General features: G+C 40.4%; 1 protein-coding gene and 7 non-coding genes across 8 annotated transcripts in view; 1 reads left to right on the top strand and 7 right to left on the bottom strand.

Moving 5' to 3' along the window:
• The window catches only part of LOC137914448 (cytoplasmic dynein 2 heavy chain 1-like), a gene marked incomplete at its 5' end in the record, with an annotated part of 40,321 nt that overhangs the window by 13,509 nt on the left and 7,515 nt on the right, over positions 1 to 19,297 (top strand). The window contains 14 exons of the mRNA XM_068757998.1: positions 1,540 to 1,605; positions 1,686 to 1,736; positions 1,817 to 1,873; positions 2,048 to 2,179; positions 2,322 to 2,394; positions 9,293 to 9,453; positions 9,864 to 9,989; positions 12,359 to 12,469; positions 13,229 to 13,298; positions 13,378 to 13,463; positions 15,035 to 15,110; positions 15,317 to 15,531; positions 16,550 to 16,654; positions 19,098 to 19,214. Coding sequence (XP_068614099.1) covers positions 1,540 to 1,605; positions 1,686 to 1,736; positions 1,817 to 1,873; positions 2,048 to 2,179; positions 2,322 to 2,394; positions 9,293 to 9,453; positions 9,864 to 9,989; positions 12,359 to 12,469; positions 13,229 to 13,298; positions 13,378 to 13,463; positions 15,035 to 15,110; positions 15,317 to 15,531; positions 16,550 to 16,654; positions 19,098 to 19,214 — 1,446 coding nt within the window. The remainder of the gene's footprint in view (positions 1 to 1,539; positions 1,606 to 1,685; positions 1,737 to 1,816; positions 1,874 to 2,047; positions 2,180 to 2,321; positions 2,395 to 9,292; positions 9,454 to 9,863; positions 9,990 to 12,358; positions 12,470 to 13,228; positions 13,299 to 13,377; positions 13,464 to 15,034; positions 15,111 to 15,316; positions 15,532 to 16,549; positions 16,655 to 19,097; positions 19,215 to 19,297) is intronic.
• On the bottom strand, positions 3,443 to 3,515 carry trnam-cau (transfer RNA methionine (anticodon CAU)). The gene has a single exon. It is a non-coding gene; the product is annotated as a tRNA-Met (tRNA).
• Positions 3,827 to 3,899, bottom strand: trnam-cau (transfer RNA methionine (anticodon CAU)). The gene has a single exon. It is a non-coding gene; the product is annotated as a tRNA-Met (tRNA).
• Positions 4,259 to 4,331, bottom strand: trnam-cau (transfer RNA methionine (anticodon CAU)). The gene has a single exon. It is a non-coding gene; the product is annotated as a tRNA-Met (tRNA).
• Positions 4,595 to 4,667, bottom strand: trnam-cau (transfer RNA methionine (anticodon CAU)). Its single transcript has one exon. It is a non-coding gene; the product is annotated as a tRNA-Met (tRNA).
• Positions 5,027 to 5,099, bottom strand: trnam-cau (transfer RNA methionine (anticodon CAU)). Its single transcript has one exon. It is a non-coding gene; the product is annotated as a tRNA-Met (tRNA).
• trnam-cau (transfer RNA methionine (anticodon CAU)) lies at positions 5,395 to 5,467 on the bottom strand. Its single transcript has one exon. It is a non-coding gene; the product is annotated as a tRNA-Met (tRNA).
• On the bottom strand, positions 5,849 to 5,921 carry trnam-cau (transfer RNA methionine (anticodon CAU)). The gene has a single exon. It is a non-coding gene; the product is annotated as a tRNA-Met (tRNA).

Below are 19,297 nucleotides of genomic sequence, written 5' to 3'. Positions count from 1 at the left end.
TACACGCAGAAATAGAACAAATACAATGATTGGAGTCTGTTTTAAGTTGGTAGTCCAAAATCCAAAATAATCCTGAGCCGAAGAAATATCTTCACTTTGCTAGTATTATTATGGCGGAACTGCTGCATGGGTCAGAAAGAGGACGCAGTATTGGAGAGCTCTAGTTCAAAAGTAGCATGAATGTTAGCGTCACTGCAGCTCAAACCGTATATGTATATATACATACTGACACACAACTTGTAAGGGAAATCAATATTTCCATGTACCTTAATGGCTACTGTAGAGTAGAATGATCCCTCCTTTTATTGTTGTTAAAACTTTGACACAAATGGCATCAACAGCGAGACTAAATACATTTGAACTGATACTTTTAAAAAGAACTCACAGAATGTGTTTGTTGGAGACTGAAATCCATATTTTTTCTTGAGAAAGAACAAAGCTCTTGTGTGTGTTTCCCTCTGTGGCTGATGGTGTGGATGCCGACTGAGTGTCTGTGACACACAAACTGACCCATATCACACAATAATGTCTTGTAAAAAGAAAGCAGCTTTGACACATAAGTATTAGGGGTCATTTGGTTTGGTGTACACGAGTCCCCCCTGGCTAGGTCCTATAGAACCAACACATAGTGAGTATGAGATGCATGAATGTCAGATTGAATTATAGCCTTTTCCGTGTTATAGTCTCACTAAAAGCACATGTTTAAGACTTTGAAGTTCACAGGGAGTCAAAGTAATCTCATGTAAATATTTGATGCTGTGCCCCTTGAATGTAATAATAATAACGTAATGTAATAATCCCATCTGAACGATTGCAGCTTCTGTGGCTGCAAGTGGTTCTTTTTTTGTAGCTAGAATATTATTACACTGATGTACTTTAGCTTTTAATCATGTCCATCGGTATCGATAGCTACTGTGAAAGGCTGAACTGATGCAGTCATTTAAATCATTCCCATACTACAAGGCCAGTATTGAATTGCAAGCTACTCCTTAATTGATTGTCTTTGCCAGCCTGTTGTTAAGTGCATTTGTTTTCCATGCATATAGATGACCAGCACAGATAACGTGTGGCTGTATCTCAGTTTGAATATTATATTGCTGCACTTTCTCTTATTGCATTTTGAGAGTAAATATCGGGATGAATAAAACATGTATTTATCTATTATTTATTCTATCATATGGCTTTTCTTTTTTGCCTCCCCTCTTCTTTTCTATTTTGGATCATTCTCTCTACCCCATTGGAGTCTCTTGGTCGATGTCTTTCTGTTTCGCTCTCTGGGTGGGAGTGGGATAAGCATCTTGATTAGTGGTTGTTTCTATTATCTCTTTCAAACTCCACCAGTGGATGAGAGACAGAAAAAAAAAGGATGGTGAGATCGTGCAGAGATGTTACAACAGCCAGTGTAGTTCTGGACATCACTTGTGCTTTTGTGTTTTCCAACCCTTGCACATGTTGAGCTTCATATTCTAACATGTTAATGAATTATGAGCTAAGATATGCTGAGCAAGTTAAGTCTCATCTTCCTTTTCTTCTTCTTAGGCTGACCAGTTAATGTTCGCTATTCACTTTGTGAGAGGCATGTACCCTGAGCTCTTCCAGGAGAGTGTGAGTATTTGCGGATTTCACATATGCATCATTTGAACACAGCAACATCTTCCAATTCTTAACACTGCTTTTTGCTGTAGGAATGGGACATTTTCACGGGATCTGTCGTGGGAGAAATGTTCAAGAAAGAGGTAAGAGATCTGCCTTTCGTTTCTAATAATGAGAAGATACTGGTTATTCTGTTTTTTGACTCACATTTCTCCTCTTTCAGCACGAGTTTCCTTCTTGGATCGATCAGGAGCGACATGGAGCGCTGGCCATTTTTAAAGTAAACACAATGATATACATGCTGTTGTACACAAACTTCAAGTGCACCATCTGCTGCATATGCAATGTGTAAAAAATAAATAGTTAATGGTTTGTAACCGATCTGCTGATCAACTTAAACCTAGTTCTTGACTTGTCCTCCAGCTTTGAATCTTCTTCCTTCACTTTTTCACAGACTGCATTCCCAGCCCTCTACCAATCGCTGTGTTTAAGTGACTCAGACCTTTGGATGTCCTTCTCTCAAAGCTCGCATTGTGAACAGGAAATCCCATCCTCCATTGCCAAGAAGATTACGCCCTTCCAGCAGGTCATTTTTTTCTTGCTGACTTTTCAGATATGCTGCAGTTTTACTTGATATAAGTGGGAGCAACCTTCTGTTTAACACATTTTAATGGATGCCTGTCTATTCTTTCCTCTTCATGTAACCCTTTTCTCTTTGGATTCCCCAGCTGTTATTGGTTCAGGCAGTCAGACCAGACCGAATGCAAAGCGCTATGGTAGCATTTACTTCCCAAGCCCTGGGTAAGTGTTTCATATGAGGGCTTTTGATTTTTTTTTTACTAGCATCTTATCATGCAGGAGCCAACCAGACAATAGTGGCTATCATGGCCATAGTCTAATGTTTTTTTTTCTTTCTATAACAAATAAAGGGAGGACTCATCATGACACAATCATTTTCAAAGTTCTATTTCTGGCCATCGAGAATAAAATACAATTGCTGCGGTTTCTAACGAAGATGAAACACACCAACGTTTCCAAAAATCTTCATTTTAAAAGTTGGAAAAGACTAAATAATAACATTTGGGACACTAGCCTTAAAAGGAACTAAACATAAATTAGGCTTCCTTTTTGTCACCCAGCCATAGAATGTGTTTTCAGCTTTAACTGATGTTTACAAGGGTTCTTTGTCTGTTTGATCTCTCTTGGTCATACCAGCAGAAGTATCACATCGAAGAACATAATTCTTAGTTGTATTGAAGCTGAACAACCCAAAAAATATACTCACTGAAATGATTAACTGAAGCTGTTGAAAATTACATTTAGCTTCATTTGTATTCTGATAAAGATCTCAGAAGCTTTGCCGGTGTGAATTTGAATAATGAGCTGTAAACACCAGGACTGGCTATATCCTCCTTTATCCCTTTCTTAACTCTTTTCTTCTGTCCTCTCTCTTTGTGCTTTTCATCACTGAGAATGTCAGTCTCCTTGAGTAAATCACAAAGACACACACACACACAGTTATGCTGTTGTTAGAGATAGGTTCGTTTATTGTGCTTAATTAGCCCATTCATTCAGTCGAGATCAAACTAATGGTATGTTGACTTCTGACTGCTGCTGCTAATTGGTGTCAGATAAAACTAATATGGAGATGTTAATATGCTACGAGTGCAAAACTGAATTTCACTCGTGTATGCTGCATGAGACGACATGCTCATTTACTTGTTTTTATATACAGACGCTTACGTTTCGGACGTTTTATGATTATGCATTCATTCAACGTATCATGTTGATCGTATAAAGCTGCATTCACTGCTCATTGCATTGTGCTTCGATATGACCGTAAAAGCTTTGCCCCGTGTGAGAGTCGAACTCACGACCTTCAGATTATGAGACTGACGCGCTGCCTACTGCGCCAACGAGGCTCGAAGCGCTGTGCTTTGTGGCTGAGACTTGTTGTGAGTGCAGTTCTTCTTTTGCAGTTTCATTGACAAGCCCAAAATGGTTGAGCTTTGCCAACACACCATAGGTGTGTTGGCAAAGCTCAACACACCTATGGTGCTTCAACGTATCATGTCAAATACAAATGTCCAAGTTGTTCTCAGCTAAAACTTGGTTCAAGGTTTCCAATTAGAACTTATTTTTCAGAAATTTGACGATTATGCATTCATTCAACGTATCATGTTGATCGTATAAAGCTGCATCCACTGCTCGTTGCATTGTGACGTAAAAGCTTTGCCCCGTGTGAGGGTCGAACTCACGACCTTCAGATTATGAGACTGACGCGCTGCCTACTGCGCCAACGAGGCTTGAAATGCTGTGCTTTGTGGCTTAGGCTTGTTGTGACTGCAGTTTCATTGACAAGCCCAACAATGGTTGAGCTTTGCTAACACACAATAGGTGTCCATAAATTCACATTCAGAAGAGGCCAAACTATTGATTCATGGGACGCTGGTTGAGTTTGCTGCTTTCGTGTTTTCTTTTTGCTCAATTCATGTACACATGACCTAGTTGTTCTAAGATAAAACTTGGATCAAGATTTCCAATCAGAACTTACGTTTTGGAAATTTGATGATTATGCATTCATTCAACGTATCACGTTGATTGTATGAAGCTGCATCCACTGCTTATTGCATTTTGTTGTGTTTTAATATGACCGTAAAAGCTTTGCCCCGTGTGAGGGTCGAACTCACGACCTTCAGATTATGAGACTGACGCGCTGCCTACTGCGCCAACGAGGCTCGAAACGCTGTGCATTGTGGCTGAGACTTGTTGTGACTGCAGTTCTTCGTTTGCAGTTTCATTGACGAGCTCAACACACCTATGGTGCTTCAACGTATCATGTCAAATACAAATGTCCAAGTTGTTCTCAGCTAAAACTTGGTTCAAGGTTTCCAGTTAGAACTTACTTTTCAGAAATTTGACGATTATGCATTCATTCAACGTATCATGTTGATCGTATAAAGCTGCATCCACTGCTCGTTGTATTGTGATGTAAAAGCTTTGCCCCGTGTGAGGGTCGAACTCACGACCTTCAGATTATGAGACCGACGCGCTGCCTACTGCGCCAACGAGGCTTGAAATGCTATGCTTTGTGGCTTAGGCTTGTTGTGACTGCAGTTTCATTGACAAGCCCAACAATGGTTGAGCTTTGCTAACACACAATAGGTGTCCATAAATTCACATTCAGAAGAGGCCAAACTATTGATTCATGGGACGCTGGTTGAGTTTGCTGCTTTCGTGTTTTCTTTTTGCTCAATTCATGTACACATGACCTAGTTGTTCTAAGATAAAACTTGGATCAAGATTTCCAATCAGAACTTACTTTTTGGAAATTTGATGATTATGCATTCATTCAACGTATCACGTTGATTGTATGAAGCTGCATCCACTGCTTATTGCATTTTGTTGTGTTTTAATATGACCGTAAAAGCTTTGCCCCATGTGAGGGTCGAACTCACGACCTTCAGATCATGAGACTGACGCGCTGCCTACTGCGCCAACGAGGCTTGAAACGCTGTGCATTGTGGCTGAGACTTGTTGTGACTGCAGTTCTTCGTTTGCAGTTTCATTGACGAGCCCAAAATGGTTGAGCTCTGCCAACACACCATAGGTGTCCATAAATTCACATTTACAAATACAAATGTCCAAGTTGTTCTCAGCTAAAACTTGGTTCAAGGTTTCCAATCAGAACTTACTTTTCAGAAATGTGATGATTATGCATTCATTCAACGTATCATGTTGATCGTATAAAGCTGCATTCACTGCTCATTGCATTGTGCTTCGATATGACCGTAAAAGCTCTGCCCCGTGTGAGGGTTGAACTCACGACCTTCAGATTATGAGACTGACGCGCTGCCTACTGCGCCAACGAGGCTTGAAGTGCTGTGCTTTGTGGCTGAGACTTGTTGTGAGTGCAGTTCTTCTTTTGCAGTTTCATTGACGAGCCCAAAATGGTTGAGCGATGCCAACACACCATAGTTGTCCATAAATTCACATTCAGAAGAGGAATGCAATGTACTGCCAAACTATTGATTCATGGGACGCTGGTTGAGTTTGCTGCTTTCGTGTTTTCTTTTTGCTCAATTCATGTACACATGACCGAGTTGTTCTAAGATAAAACTTGGTTAAAGGTTTCCAATAAGAACCTACTTTTCAGAAATTTGATGATTATGCATTCATTCAACGTATCATGTTGATCGTATAAAGCTGCATTCACTGCTCATTGCATTGTGCGTCTATATGACCGTAAAAGCTTTGCCCCGTGTGAGGGTCGAACTCACGACCTTCAGATTATGAGACTGACGCGCTGCCTACTGCGCCAACGAGGCCTGAAATGCTGCGCTTTACGGCTGAGACTTGTTGTGACTGCAGTTTCATTGACAAGCCCAACAACGGTTGCTTGTGTAAAATTTTCAAGTTGATTGGGTTACTAGTTTTTGACTTATGCGCTCGGACAGACAAACAAAGAGACAGACAGACAGACAGACAGACAGACAAACAAACAAACGCACCCAATTGCAATACCCTCGCCTCCTCTTCGGCAAGGGTAAAAACAACAGGATTTTCTCCAATGTAACAGTCGCATGTGAATTTTCCTGATCATGTGATACGATGTTAAAAAAACGTCTTTGGAGAGCTTCTTTGGTAAGGGGAAAAGTCCAACTGAGGAGGAAGAAGAGGAGTCGACGACCTCCAAGAAAAGAAAACTTACTTTCACAGACACACTGGAGTCCTACTTAAAACACAGGTTTATCTCCAGCTGGCTGGCTTCGTTAACGAGCAATGGAGGGTTCAAAACTGCTTCGGAACAGAGAGACCAAGAACCTTGGATTAAAAGACAGGAATGTGGAAATTATGAAACAAAAGAATGTGACCATAAAGGACAGAAGCAATTATTGAGACCGCTATGGTGAGTAGATATTGGTCTAATACTTGTTTAATAGTTACTGAAAGTGCGTAGTATAAAGTTTATTGGTAAGATTATATTCCTCTTTCTTAATTTAATTACCCCGAAAAAAATTGCCCGGCATGAAACCGGTCCGTGGCAGGAAAAAGGTTGGGGACCACTGTCCTAAACGATATACCGGGTTACTGTTCCAACATATTCAAAACAGCAAGATATAAAAATGTTCAGGCAGAAGAAATGGGGTCAGAGCACATGGCAGTAGTTTTCACTGCACATTTTTCCAAGATGCTCTGATAATTTTAAGCTGTCGGCAAGAGAATCCTCACCTTCAGGATTTGTCTTTGATTCCTTGATTCTTGCCATGATTTCCAATCACTAGAATTCTGTTGTTTTTTTTGCATGAAAGCAATTAGCCTTTGCACTGAGCGGCTCAAACTCTCAACCTGAGACTGAGATTGATGCTCTGCATACTGTGTGTGCCAACCAAGGTCCAGAGGACAGAGTTCTATTTGGCAAAGTAATATATATTTTGTTGTCACCTTGCACAGATAATTACTTTTAAAGCAATTTTCTGTTTTTGTCATATTTAAATTTGTATTTATATTGTATTTAATTTTTGTCGAGTTTTCTACCATCTGAATTGGAAACGTACGTTTTTTTGAGGCTTCAACTCTAGACCTGTATACTATAGTATGCAGTGTAGTATGCAATATAGTATCACATCACTCAACTGTCAAATATTGTAATAAATATGTCTTGAAGGATCCCAATGGATATACAGTAAGTGTGGAAGCGGATAAAATATGGACAAAGACAGATGTCTTTAACTAGTGTACTGTAACCGCTTCGGTTCCTACTGGGGGGAAACTATTGAATGGAAGTCAGTGTCAGCTGTTGTACAGCTGCTCCAGACTGCTCATAATCGTACTAGCTCACTTGGAGAGACGGTCAAACTTTCACATTGGTCGATTCATCGACTATGGCCAGTTTCCTGCTTCTAAATATTGCTATTATATCAGCCTGTTTTCAACCTTTATTTCAGATTAAGAGACTAATGCACCGCCAAGTGTCAAGAGCTACTATCAAACATGGTAAAAATGAAACGATAGCCATTAAGGGTGACCATGTCTTTGCAGTAGCTGTCTGTGTTTGTCTTATTTGCTGCTATCCAAGTCTTTTTCTCCTATCTCTCTCTCTCAGGGCATTCTGAGAGCACACATTTTACATGTATGTTTTGTTTCTTATTTGTTCATGTGTAGACTTAATAAAACAAACAGTTTGAACATACAGCAGCATGGCAAGGGTGAGTGAGCATTTTTTGAAAGAGCGAGAGAGAGAGGGAGGGGGATTCAAAAATCATGAGGGAAGAAGATTTTGTGTGTGTGTCTGTGTTTTTGGCTGTAAACCAGTATGCTAATGAGGCATGGTCTGTAATCCTTTTACAGCTAATCTCAGTCAATCCCTCCAGTCCAGGCCTGGGCACTGCTCACGCACACAAGCATACCTGGGTGAACACAACCATGCACACTTGTGCTCGCTTGCTGTCTTGATTTCTGAACCTCGCAAAGAATACAATTTCACTTTTTTTCTTTTCATATCTTTCTTATCATTTACCATTTCTGCAAGGGGAAGGCACTTTTTTCTGAAATGAAGTGAAAGGATATTACTGTAATAAAAAACCCGGAGTGCCAGACACCATGAGGCCTGTGCGTCAAATGTCATTAATTCTTAGCCATTCACCTTTTCGTCCACTAAAAGTTTAACTCATAGGGAAACTGTGGTTCTGTATTTTTCAAGTCTGCTCTGTCCTGTTTGTATGACATTAAGCAGGCAGACATTCTTTAAATGCTCCCTGTTTTTGCTGTCACACGTCGCAATCATGTCAGATGATTGTTGTCCTTGTTGTTGCCATGGTGATGTAGATAAAGGTCGCACTTAGATGTTCTACCAAGACCTTGTGCACTTATACAAATATGTATAGATGCAGCAGACTCCAAAAGAATGTTCAAGCTGGGTCGTTGTCCTGGCCAGAACAGAGAGCACTGTGATGCATCTGTCTGTTTGTGCCCGTGTGTGTGTGTGTGTGTGTGTGTGTGTGTCTCTTCCAATCTAATGAATATTTCACTTCAGCTGCATTGCCGTGCAATATGCTGACGTACTGTATATACCGTATACGATTAATGTCAAAACACAGCCACTCGCACTGTATCAATTTGCACCGCAGTTTGTGTGTCAACAATCACTCATCAGATATGAAAATGTATATATTACAGCAGGATTAGAGCTAATATTCAGTGAGAAAACGCACACATGCAGACAAGTACGCGAAAAAGCCTGGCTTCTCAACACCAGGGGGCTGACAAGGTATTCTTCTGCTATGTATGGTGAACACTGCTACACACCTAGCACTCAGTATGCATGGCACATCACCATTGTAATCTCTCTCACACAGTCTGTCTCAGTGTTTCCAGTGTCTCTCTCCATTTGTACAACATCACCAACCCTTCTGCTCTCCCACTTTTATTTTACCCCAGCGTCCTATCCTCGTCAGTCTCAATGTGTTACCACTGTCTATAGCTCCTTTTTCGTCTGCGTACCTCCATCAAATATTCCCTTTTTTTCAACTACTTAACTGGCTTTTCTTTGTCTCCTCCTCATGTACCCTGTCTGCTCAGCAGTTGCAGACCCTCTGACTTTGAATCGCATATTTATTGTACATAAAATATTGCAGCCCTTCTTTGCAGATGTGCATTTTACACCTGCCATTATCTCCCCATCTCTTGTCCTCTGTAGATATGAAAGAGCTCTCCCCTCCTCCCCTGAACCTGCGACGCCTCTACACAGACACCCTGGAATTGGAGCCGGTGTTGATTATCATCTCTCCAGGGGCAGACCCATCCCAGGAGCTTGCAGAACTAGCAGCTGAAACTGTGGGCAGGGACAACTATCACGAGGTAGAGGATAGACAAATAAATGAACAAAGGCATAGCATGTTAGCAAGTGCAACAAAACATCAATAAGCTCTCACACAGCTGCTTTTATGTGGTTAATGCAGCTATTAAAGAATAATGGGTTATTGTTTTGTCTTTTTTGTAATTACATAATTAAATGTACACACAATCCCATCAATGGGAGTTGCTTACGTGATTACTGTAAGTTGTTTAACTGACATAGAGGTATAAATCATTTTAATTACGAGTTACTAAGCTCCATGTGGAAAGTAGAATCTCATTTTGCAAGTATTTCATAATTGCATACATTTTTTTAAAGACCGATTAAATTTTCATTGACATTATCTACTTTTAATGAATGTTAAAAAAAACGTTTTCTCTTCCGATCTCCTCCTTTCTCTTTGTCGGTCTAGATCTCTATGGGCCAGGGACAGGCTGATGTAGCCTTAACTACGCTCAGAGAATGCTCCAGAAACGGAGACTGGCTTTGCCTAAAAAATCTACACCTTGTCACTACATGGTTGCCCCTTCTGGAAAAAGTAGGTACCTAGCGCATGTATGAAGTTTATTCGGTTGATAGAGGGTATGTATGATTTTTTTTTTCTGTAACTGTAATGTAATTATTTGAACTCTCAACTAAAAGATTTCTGTTGATATACTTAGTAGCCAAATTGACTCTCTTACCCTAGAGGCACTGGGTGGATTTGGATAGGCTCAACCTCAAATATCCCCAGGGTCAAACAGGTTAATGAGCATTTACATATAATACTGCAGCCACATTTGTACTAAAGCAGACGAACAACGGAAGCTGTGGATGTTGAATGAAAATTTACAAAATATAAACCAAAAACGTTTACCAAGAGGTTTCCCTCAGTCAATTAAGTAAAAAGCTGCCATCTGCAAACTTCTGGTAAAATATAAGAGCTTGCTGGTGGGCTTCAATGTTTAAACCTGCTTTGCTGTTTATTCATTACATGAAATCACTACATGTACGCAAACACAACAACACAAGACGACAAATTCTGAAGGCTGGAGAAATGTACATATCTAAAATTACCTTTTGTTATTTGCCTGCACATTCACATTTCCTCTCAACCTGTCTGCTCATATTATTTTCTGCGCAGTTGTTTGTGCGGTTGTGTATGTTTGGGTTTCCCTACGCAGTAAGTGTGTTTGTATCAGGCTTACTTTGCCTGTGATAAGCGTATGTGTGTCACTGCTCACTGCATGTTATTTCTTGCTAAATAAGTTCTGTGTGGGTTAATACGTGTCCTCCACTTTCTATTATTAACTCCTGCTCTTTGTGCCGGTGAGCTCTTTATCGCTGCTTTATTGTAGCAGGTCAGATCTCACTGGGAGGCTCAGCTGTTGGCACTGATTGGCTTGTCTGTCTGAGCTCGCCCATGTATCTGTGGGGAGCCCGTACCTCCAGGGGTTAGCCAGAGATCCTTCCTGTCCAGAGTCGTCTGCGCTCCCTGTGTCACTTTAACCTGAGATTATTACAGCTCATTTCTTCTTCTTCTCTACTCAGCTCTCCTCTTTGGTTTTCTCCATTTGTTTCTCCCTCTACATCCTGTCTATCTCCTCACCAGCTTTTCCTGCCGACCCCTCTTCCACTTCACTCTTTCCTTGTCTTATTCTTTGCACGGCAACCGGTGAGGTCGGGTCTTTGCAGTTTAGCTTGAGATGAAAAACTGATGCAACAAGTGGAACAGCGGCGATGGCGAACATGAGAAAAAAAGAAAAGAAAAGAAAACAGTCAATGTAGAAATATTGAAGTATGGAAAGATGAACCGAACCTCAACAAGCAGGTTGAAATTGTTGCAAAGCATCTCTACGTTTCTGCATTTGTTTCCATCTGTTCTGTCCTACTAGATTTCTCCATACAGTGTCTAACTTTTCCAACTTCTTTTGCCATCTGTCTATCCAATCCTTCGATACTTCACTAAATCAGTCGGTCAGTAAGAGCAGGAGAAGGAGAGTGACATACTCATAATTGAAGCTGACAGTGCCGATGTCTTCACATCCCTGTCGGCTTATATTCTTCCACTTGCAGAGCTTTCTGTCTCGTTTTTCACATCATCCACTCCAGCTCTGCGTATGGATCTATCTTTCAGTCTGAGTGCATGTCACTCTACCAATCATATGGAGTCATATGAGAAAAGATAGATACATTTGACTTGTTTTACTCCCACGAATAAATGAATCACTGCACACCAAACCTTTCAGAAATGCATCTATTCAGGCAGACAGTGTCTCCGGAGAAAGCACGGGCGATAGGCTTGTATCTGGAGTTACACTGCGTTAAGATTCTTATTCTTATGTAAAAAAAAAAAAATGTGTACATGCAAATAACACCGGTTTAGATGAAGGCCCAATCCCAAATGATGTAAAATGTGAGCACAAGTCAATGCGGTGTGTGTGTGTGTGTGTGTGTGTGTGTGTGAACATTCAAGCAGATGACCCATGATCCGGAGGCTGTTTTTAATCACAAACCTTCATAGAATGAGTGGTGGGAAGAACACAATGAGAGAAAGAAAGATTGAAATTGAGAGGATGCGATAGTGAAGGAGACGGTGAAAAGAATGGATGAACAAAGAAAAGAGAGAAAGATATAGCACAATAATAAATTACAATAAATAATAGCACACATAGTATGTATGCCATTATTTATGAGATAAATACTTTAATGCTTAGTATCCCATTAGTATCTTGCGTTGACTTCATTTTCCTAAGCGCACAGGGTATCCAAGCGGAAAATTAATTTATGAAGTTGGTTAGCTCAGGACTTTTCATTTCTGAAATGCAGTATACCCACAAAATCATGCTCCATTTTCCTGTGATGATCTTTCTTCGTGTGTTTGTGTGATGCGTCATCTAAAACGCATTTACTGTCACTTGTCCTCAGGAGCTGAATGTGCTTCACCCCAAACCAGGCTTCCGTCTCTGGCTGACAGCAGAGGTTCACCCTAGATTTCCTCTCATCCTGCTGCAGTCCAGCCTGAAGATCACGTATGAGGTACCCACACGTTCTCATGAATCACCACACGCAAACAGCTGTGCAAACAACGCAACCACAATACTCTGGTGTACTTTAACCTGAAACGCAGTGTAGGTTATTGTTAACTAATTCATTCTGAAAAACTTTACGCACATCCGTACATTCTTGTCAACACCCTGGGATCAAGTCCTTCATGATGTGGGTTATGTTCTACTCAAAAGAGAGAAGCGTGGGTCCGGACTCTGTGACTGAAATGTTATTTGTTTAGAACCATGTATCTTCCATTCCCTTATATAATGACTGCACACAAATGGAACCACGCATCTGTACATCTTTACAGAGCAGCATAGTTGTGCAGCTCGTGTGTTAGTAATGCAAGCTTTAGTGCTCAGTCTGTTTGCGATGGGAGTCCTGCTCAAGGGGTTGGCTGCTTCTACGGCCAAGCATTCATACAAAAATCCTCTCTCCTTTGAGTCTGTCCGCTTAGATTGTGTCTCTTTTGACAAATCTATCGTTAATATATGTGAGTATTTTATACTTTTTTGCAAATCACTTATATTCATTACTGCCTGTGCGTGCTGTCAAAATCTACAGCTGAAGCTACCAAATGTTCAGTGAAGCAGATAATGTGTGTTGATGTCATTTTCTATAGCAAGAGCACTTTGTTTCCAGAAGAATTTAATGTACATGACTGTTCCAGTTGAATGCATCATAATAAAATATTTTCGACTCCCTTTTCTCCGTCTGTCTGTCCACAATTTACGCCCCCAACTCCAGGCTCCTCCTGGATTGAAGAAGAATCTGCTGAGAACATACGAGTCATGGACTCCAGAGCAGATCAGTAAAGGTTGGCTCTCCTCTCCTCTCCTCTCCTCTCCTCCTTTCCTCTCCTCTTTTGTCATGACATATTGATCATTTGTTTGTAGGAGGCATCCTGGCAAGAGCCCAATCCTTGTTTTGTTTGGCTTGGTTCCATGCTGTCTGCCAAGAGAGACGCAATTACATACCACAGGTAAAATACACAGACACCTCCACATATACCTGAGTGATCAGAGTTCCTCTACTTCATGTCGGAAAGTAAACTAACACTGTAGTAAAAGGGGGAAAAACACAGTTCCTGTTTAATCGTAGCATGTCAATGTTGCGTATTCCATCTGGTTATCTTTCGAAAACATTAAGTAACCCCCATGTAAGAGATCACGCTAGCACATATCTGTGCAGGTTCTCAGTCATCCAGGTCGAGGTAACTCACAAAGAGCAAAAGCGAAGAATCAACTGGACTTGTTCAAGTTTGATTCTTCGTTTTTACTCTTCGTGATTTACGCTAGCGTAACAGTTTCCCTCCGGGGACAATGAACTATGTGACCTGACCTGACCTTGAAGGTAAATACCAATCAAACATAGATTCCATTCCAGCCTCACAGCAGCTCTAAATAACATTACCGGTAAGTGATACATTTTAATGCGCCACATACGTACAGCTCAAAATGTTCAGAGCTGGGGAACATGACTTTTCCTCATTTGACCCTCAATTCTGCTGATAAAGGATGTCCACATAACACAATAGAGTGTGTAAAAAATGGTTTAATTTGCATTCTTAGAGAAAAACATGCTATTTATTTCCTTAGTTGAACCTCAAGAATTAGCATAAAATGGATAGGAGATCAAAAATCATTGAGAGAAGTGATGCTGAAGAGTTATGAGGCCATAGGGATTAAGGGTGGACTGATTACCATTCCGGTTGTTATGTGGATGTTATATTCAGCATTTTATTCTGTCGATGTAATTTTTCGCTTGTTAGATTTCCATTAATCTAAATTAATTAAAATGTGCTGCGTTCACACTGATGCAGCATCCTCTCCATCTTGACACTTCTCTGGTTTCACTCAACAGCCCTACACACAATTTATCTAATGAGAGGTCTGTCTCATTAAATATTGCAACATCTCTGCAGTTATAAAAGGCTGGTATCGCTTTCTGTTTGTATAGCAATGTATGATTTGGCACACAGGATTATTAAACTCTCGGAAGAAGCAGAGAGAACCTCTATTTACTTGTTTTTTTTCCATCCTTAGTCTGCGCCATTACTCGCAAATGTTTCTTTTCTCTTTGTCTCTCAATCCTTGAACCTCTGCTAAGTGTCTTCATTTGAGAGTGTAATGTTATTTCCCATCCAAGAACATGATCACCCAATTACAGAAGCAGTCCTCTCCACCGTCACTTACTGCCTTCATCCTTCCTCTCCAATTTATTCTTTTCATCTTTTTTCAGTGTGCACAAAATATTTGAAAAGATATACGAGTGGAGTCATTATGGAAGACAATAACACAGTAGACTGAATTGAATGCTCTTTACTGGTACATAAGATCACTGGGCTGTAAGAGTTTGGAAATCCTTTTTATTGCTTCAGATATTTTGTTGTAATTCCTAGAAAATTAGGGTAGGTCAACCTCAAGGAGAAGACAAACACGACCAGAACAACAATCTTTATGCTTGATAAACAGTATGTCAGGGATTTAGACTGTAGTAAGGTAAGTCTTTGTAGTACCGGTACAATAAATATATTTTTTTCCCCTTTCCCAGGGTTGGACTAAGTTCTACGAGTTCTCTCTGTCGGACCTCCGTGCCAGCTTTGAGATCATTGACAGGCTTTTTGAAGGTAAGGGATTGGTAGCAAACATTATAGTAAAGTGGAGACTGCTGCAATGTGGGATTGAATCTGTGTGTTCTTCAATCAATTACCTCTTTAATTGAAGCATGTGGTAGATGCCCACTGTGTGCGTGTTACTGGAGTTTCCTTTTGTTTTCTGAATACATACATCTGTAGCTTTCATTAATCACCATCTACATTTCTACCTCCTTAAGGTGGCAGACCTTTCCAGTGGGAGTTCGTCCACGGTCTTCTGGAGAGCGCCATCTACGGTGGACGTATCGACAACCCCTCTGACCTCCGCATCCTGCGCTCCTATCTGGAGCAGTTCTTCTCCTCGCAGCTCCTCTCAGGTGGCCAGAGATCGAGCAGAAGGGGAACGTGTTTCTTTCCGCCTCAAATCAACCTCCCAAACTCTTGCTCCCTATTGGTAAGTTGTCAGGACATCACAGTTGTCAAAGAATGGATTTTAATGAATATTTGCAGCCATAGTGCTCGATGCAAAGCTCTTGAAGATATTCAAGAAGTATTTCTTGCCAGAGAGAAAAAGCCACTTCTATGGTTCCAATTTACTTAAATTCAAATGTTGTTGTTGGCTTCCTTAAATGGTCAAGTTGTATTGGCAGAGGAGCAAAAACGTAATTAATACTCCCAGTATTTTTCCTGAATAGTTTACCAGCTCAGTGATGGACTTTCCTACGTATTAGGTGTCAGTTTTATTTTAATTTAATGTATAAAGTTGCCAATGCAAATTCATCCAATTAGGTAACCTTAAAGTTGCCTTGCATTCTGTTGACGTAGTGTAGAATTCACAAAGATAAATGAAAGCCCAACCTATCGATTAGATAGATTGAATAAGTTATTACACTGCAGAGCCTTAGAAAGACGACTTCCTGCACAAATGAAGTCGATATGGAAATATCCACATTGAATGTAAGTGACATTGATAATTGATAACGTAAGGAAAGCTGTATCAATCTGTATAAATGCATAGAATTCAGGACTGTGCAGTATTTTTTACCTCCAGTAGGAATGCTATATTTCAAGATTACTATATTATTTCCTCTCTTTGATAATAACAGTAACAAACTGAAGAAACTTTGGGTACATGTTGGTTCTCTGCAGATACTGCGATGATACGCGTGGCCTTATTTTGACATAATTCCAATACTTTTTGGAAATCTACCCACACATTTAGTTGCACTTGCAGATCTACATGTAATAGGAGAGTGGACTATTGGCCTTGGCAGAGATACTCTATCCAACTGCCCTCCTAGTTTATCTTATACTCCCACATTTCAGCCCTAAGAAGCATGCTAGGAGTTTATACTTTTTCAATTTAGCAGCATTTTTGAAAAAAAAAAAGCATTGTGTTGTATTTTAACATGCTCAAATTGACTGTCTTCAGCTTTTCTGTGTGAGCTGTATGTTTTTGTGTTTCTTTCCAGGACTATCGGAACATAATAGAGAATCTCCCAGAGGATGACAGACCTGCCTTCTTTGGTCTGCCTGCCAACATAGAGCGATCCTCCCAGAGAATCATCAGCTCCCAGGTGCAGCCATCGACACAAGCAAACACACTCGATGTATAGCTGTGCACATGTCTTATTTTTTACATGCTCCGTGAAGCACTAACATCCCAGTTCACACATGGGCAGACACTCATCCTCATTGTGAGTTAGAGATGTGCTCTGTGTTTATCGTGAAAAGTGATCAGAACCGATCAGATATTTGAATTGATTACGATGCCTTATTTGCAAAATAATAATAAATAAATACCGGTAATACATAAAAGCATGAAAGTAATAGCAAACAGATCTTTCAAGGAAGAGACCTACATTAAAAGTATAGCACATGCATCAACATGCTGACGTTCTCCGACTTCCGGAGGTTCTAACAAAATGAACAAGTAAGCACTCCCTGCCATAGTGAAGTCAATTTTTCACTTTGGCAGCCGTGTTTTTGCAAGGTCACTGCACTCTTTGTACAGAAAGGCTATTTATCTCCTAATTGCTGTTTGCATTACACAGGATATTACTCAAGCATATTGTAGGTGAAACCTGTGCAGTTAAGTTTTTATGTAGTTCTCTTTTTTTATACAATCTATAGTCTTGCTTGAATCACAGTGTTTGAGTTAATGCATGTTTGAATGTGTATCCTTCAAACCAGCCAGCGACCTCAGTTGTGGTGGAGGGCATCACCTCCCTTCAGGAGACATGAAAGCAGTTTATTTCATGGCCAGGACTTCAATTTAAGGTTAAACCATTATACCAGGCAGCCATCCATTTCCATTTATTTCACTACAAAATAAAATTCACCTTGCAGAGACATGGAACTAGGGTTACATGGGTAATCCATCACAGTGCATATCGTGCCAGATTTGATCAAAGCGGAGGTCATGTTGTTGGTGTGAATTGTTGCCATAGCTCATAGGTGCAAGTGGCTTTTTACGCTGCAGCCATTATACAGGTTTAACAATAGTCCCAAGGCAATTAGTTTTCAAACAGGGTATCAATCAATTTGTTATGTCCTGGCCAAACTTTAGGCATAGAATTTAGCATCTAAGTAATTCCTGGCACACAATACTGATGTCATGCACATAAAAACTTAAATATCCCAGAGTTCTGACTCGATGAAAAAAAGAATTCAAGAAACAAGAGCAAAAAAATCAAAGAACCTCATTTATCTGTCAATGGAATAAAAGCAAAAATAAAAGCGAGTGACATGATGGATTGAGGATTATGCAATAATTATTTCTTCCTGTGTGAAACTAGCTCCAGTAAACTCGGCACACTCAAACCATGTTTAACCACTAGAGCTTGTGTTTTCAGGCTTCCTGCAGCCAACAACATACCATAGTTTAGAGCACACGGGTTCCACAAAGCCACACTCCACCCATGTCTACTTGTCTCTCTTCCTGCTGTCATTTGTCACATTCTCTCTCTATCTCTCTCGCTCTCTCTCACCTTGGCAATCCTCTTGGTTTGGAACTTAACTGTATCCAGTGATGATGTTGTTTCATATGTGACAGGTTGAGAGTTTTTAGTTGTCTTCATCAAATAACTTCTTCACTATGACAAATAGTTTATATGAGATGCAGTCCTGAATTGCACTTGTAATAAACATGACGGTAGCACGATGGTGCAGTGGTAGCACTGTTTGCATAGGATGTTAAATTATGCAGTTGCTGCTTTGTTGCCATTGGTTAAGATAAGAATGATATTTAATATATTTAAATCCCTATACGTTTGACCCCAAGTATATTTCAAATCTCCATCCTCAGCCGCTCTCATTTTTACTGTAGGTGAAATTCTAGATTAGCTATCTGTTTTTTCATCCTTCTCTTCTCTCACTCGTCCCCTCTCTTGCTGTCATTCTCACACACACACACACACACACCCCTTCTGAACAGAGAAGATAAAACGGGTGTTGGTAAAGAGTCCTCCTGGCCAAAATGAAAGCCATTTATCAGGCACTTTGCCTTCCCCATGACACACAGATATGTAGAAAATCACATTAACACACGCTGGGTCAAGATAAAAGCACCGTTCAGGACTCTATGCCTGCATCTAATCCTGCTTGACTAGGCGCTTAAGGGCCTGTTAGCTGATGTGTGTTTTTGGAATGTATTCCTCTGTAGTATTTTAGGTCATGAAACAGTGAAACCAGAGTTATCAATGATGTTGTTCTAATGATTTACTTCTTTAACTCTGCATTGAATGCTTGCTTGTTTATTCCATTTACATTTTGCACATTTTTGTAGAAGACTGAAGCCACACAGACCTATTTTGCATGCGACTTTATGGGTCTATTTATTATAAGGTGGTTGTAAGAAACCGCCGTCATTTATTTTTAGGCAACCTTTTCAAAGCCTGCTGCAGGGCTTCCTGCGTAAACAGGAATGGAATGTGTCAGTTGGAAAAAGGTGCCGCTCTGTTGCCACTTATTTTCTGAATGTCATTAATTTGTTTGTCTGTGTATTTGATTGACTCGTAGGTGATTTCTCAGCTGCGTGTCTTAAGCCGCTCTGTTGCAACCGGTTCAAAGTTTGACAGGGAGCTTTGGTCAAGTGGACTTGCACCCATCTTCCTCTTGTGGAAGAAACTCAACCAGGTTGGTTCAGTTAATATTTCCCATTCTCCTTTGTCGATTTCCACAACTGCTCGGTTTGCTTCCAACTCTGAGGCAGGATCAAA

The sequence above is a fragment of the Brachionichthys hirsutus genome, unplaced genomic scaffold (assembly GCF_040956055.1).
Source record: "Brachionichthys hirsutus isolate HB-005 unplaced genomic scaffold, CSIRO-AGI_Bhir_v1 contig_978, whole genome shotgun sequence".
Lineage (NCBI taxonomy): Eukaryota > Metazoa > Chordata > Actinopteri > Lophiiformes > Brachionichthyidae > Brachionichthys > Brachionichthys hirsutus.
Note: the sequence above shows the minus strand (reverse complement) of the source record. Positions and strands in the feature narration are given on the sequence as shown.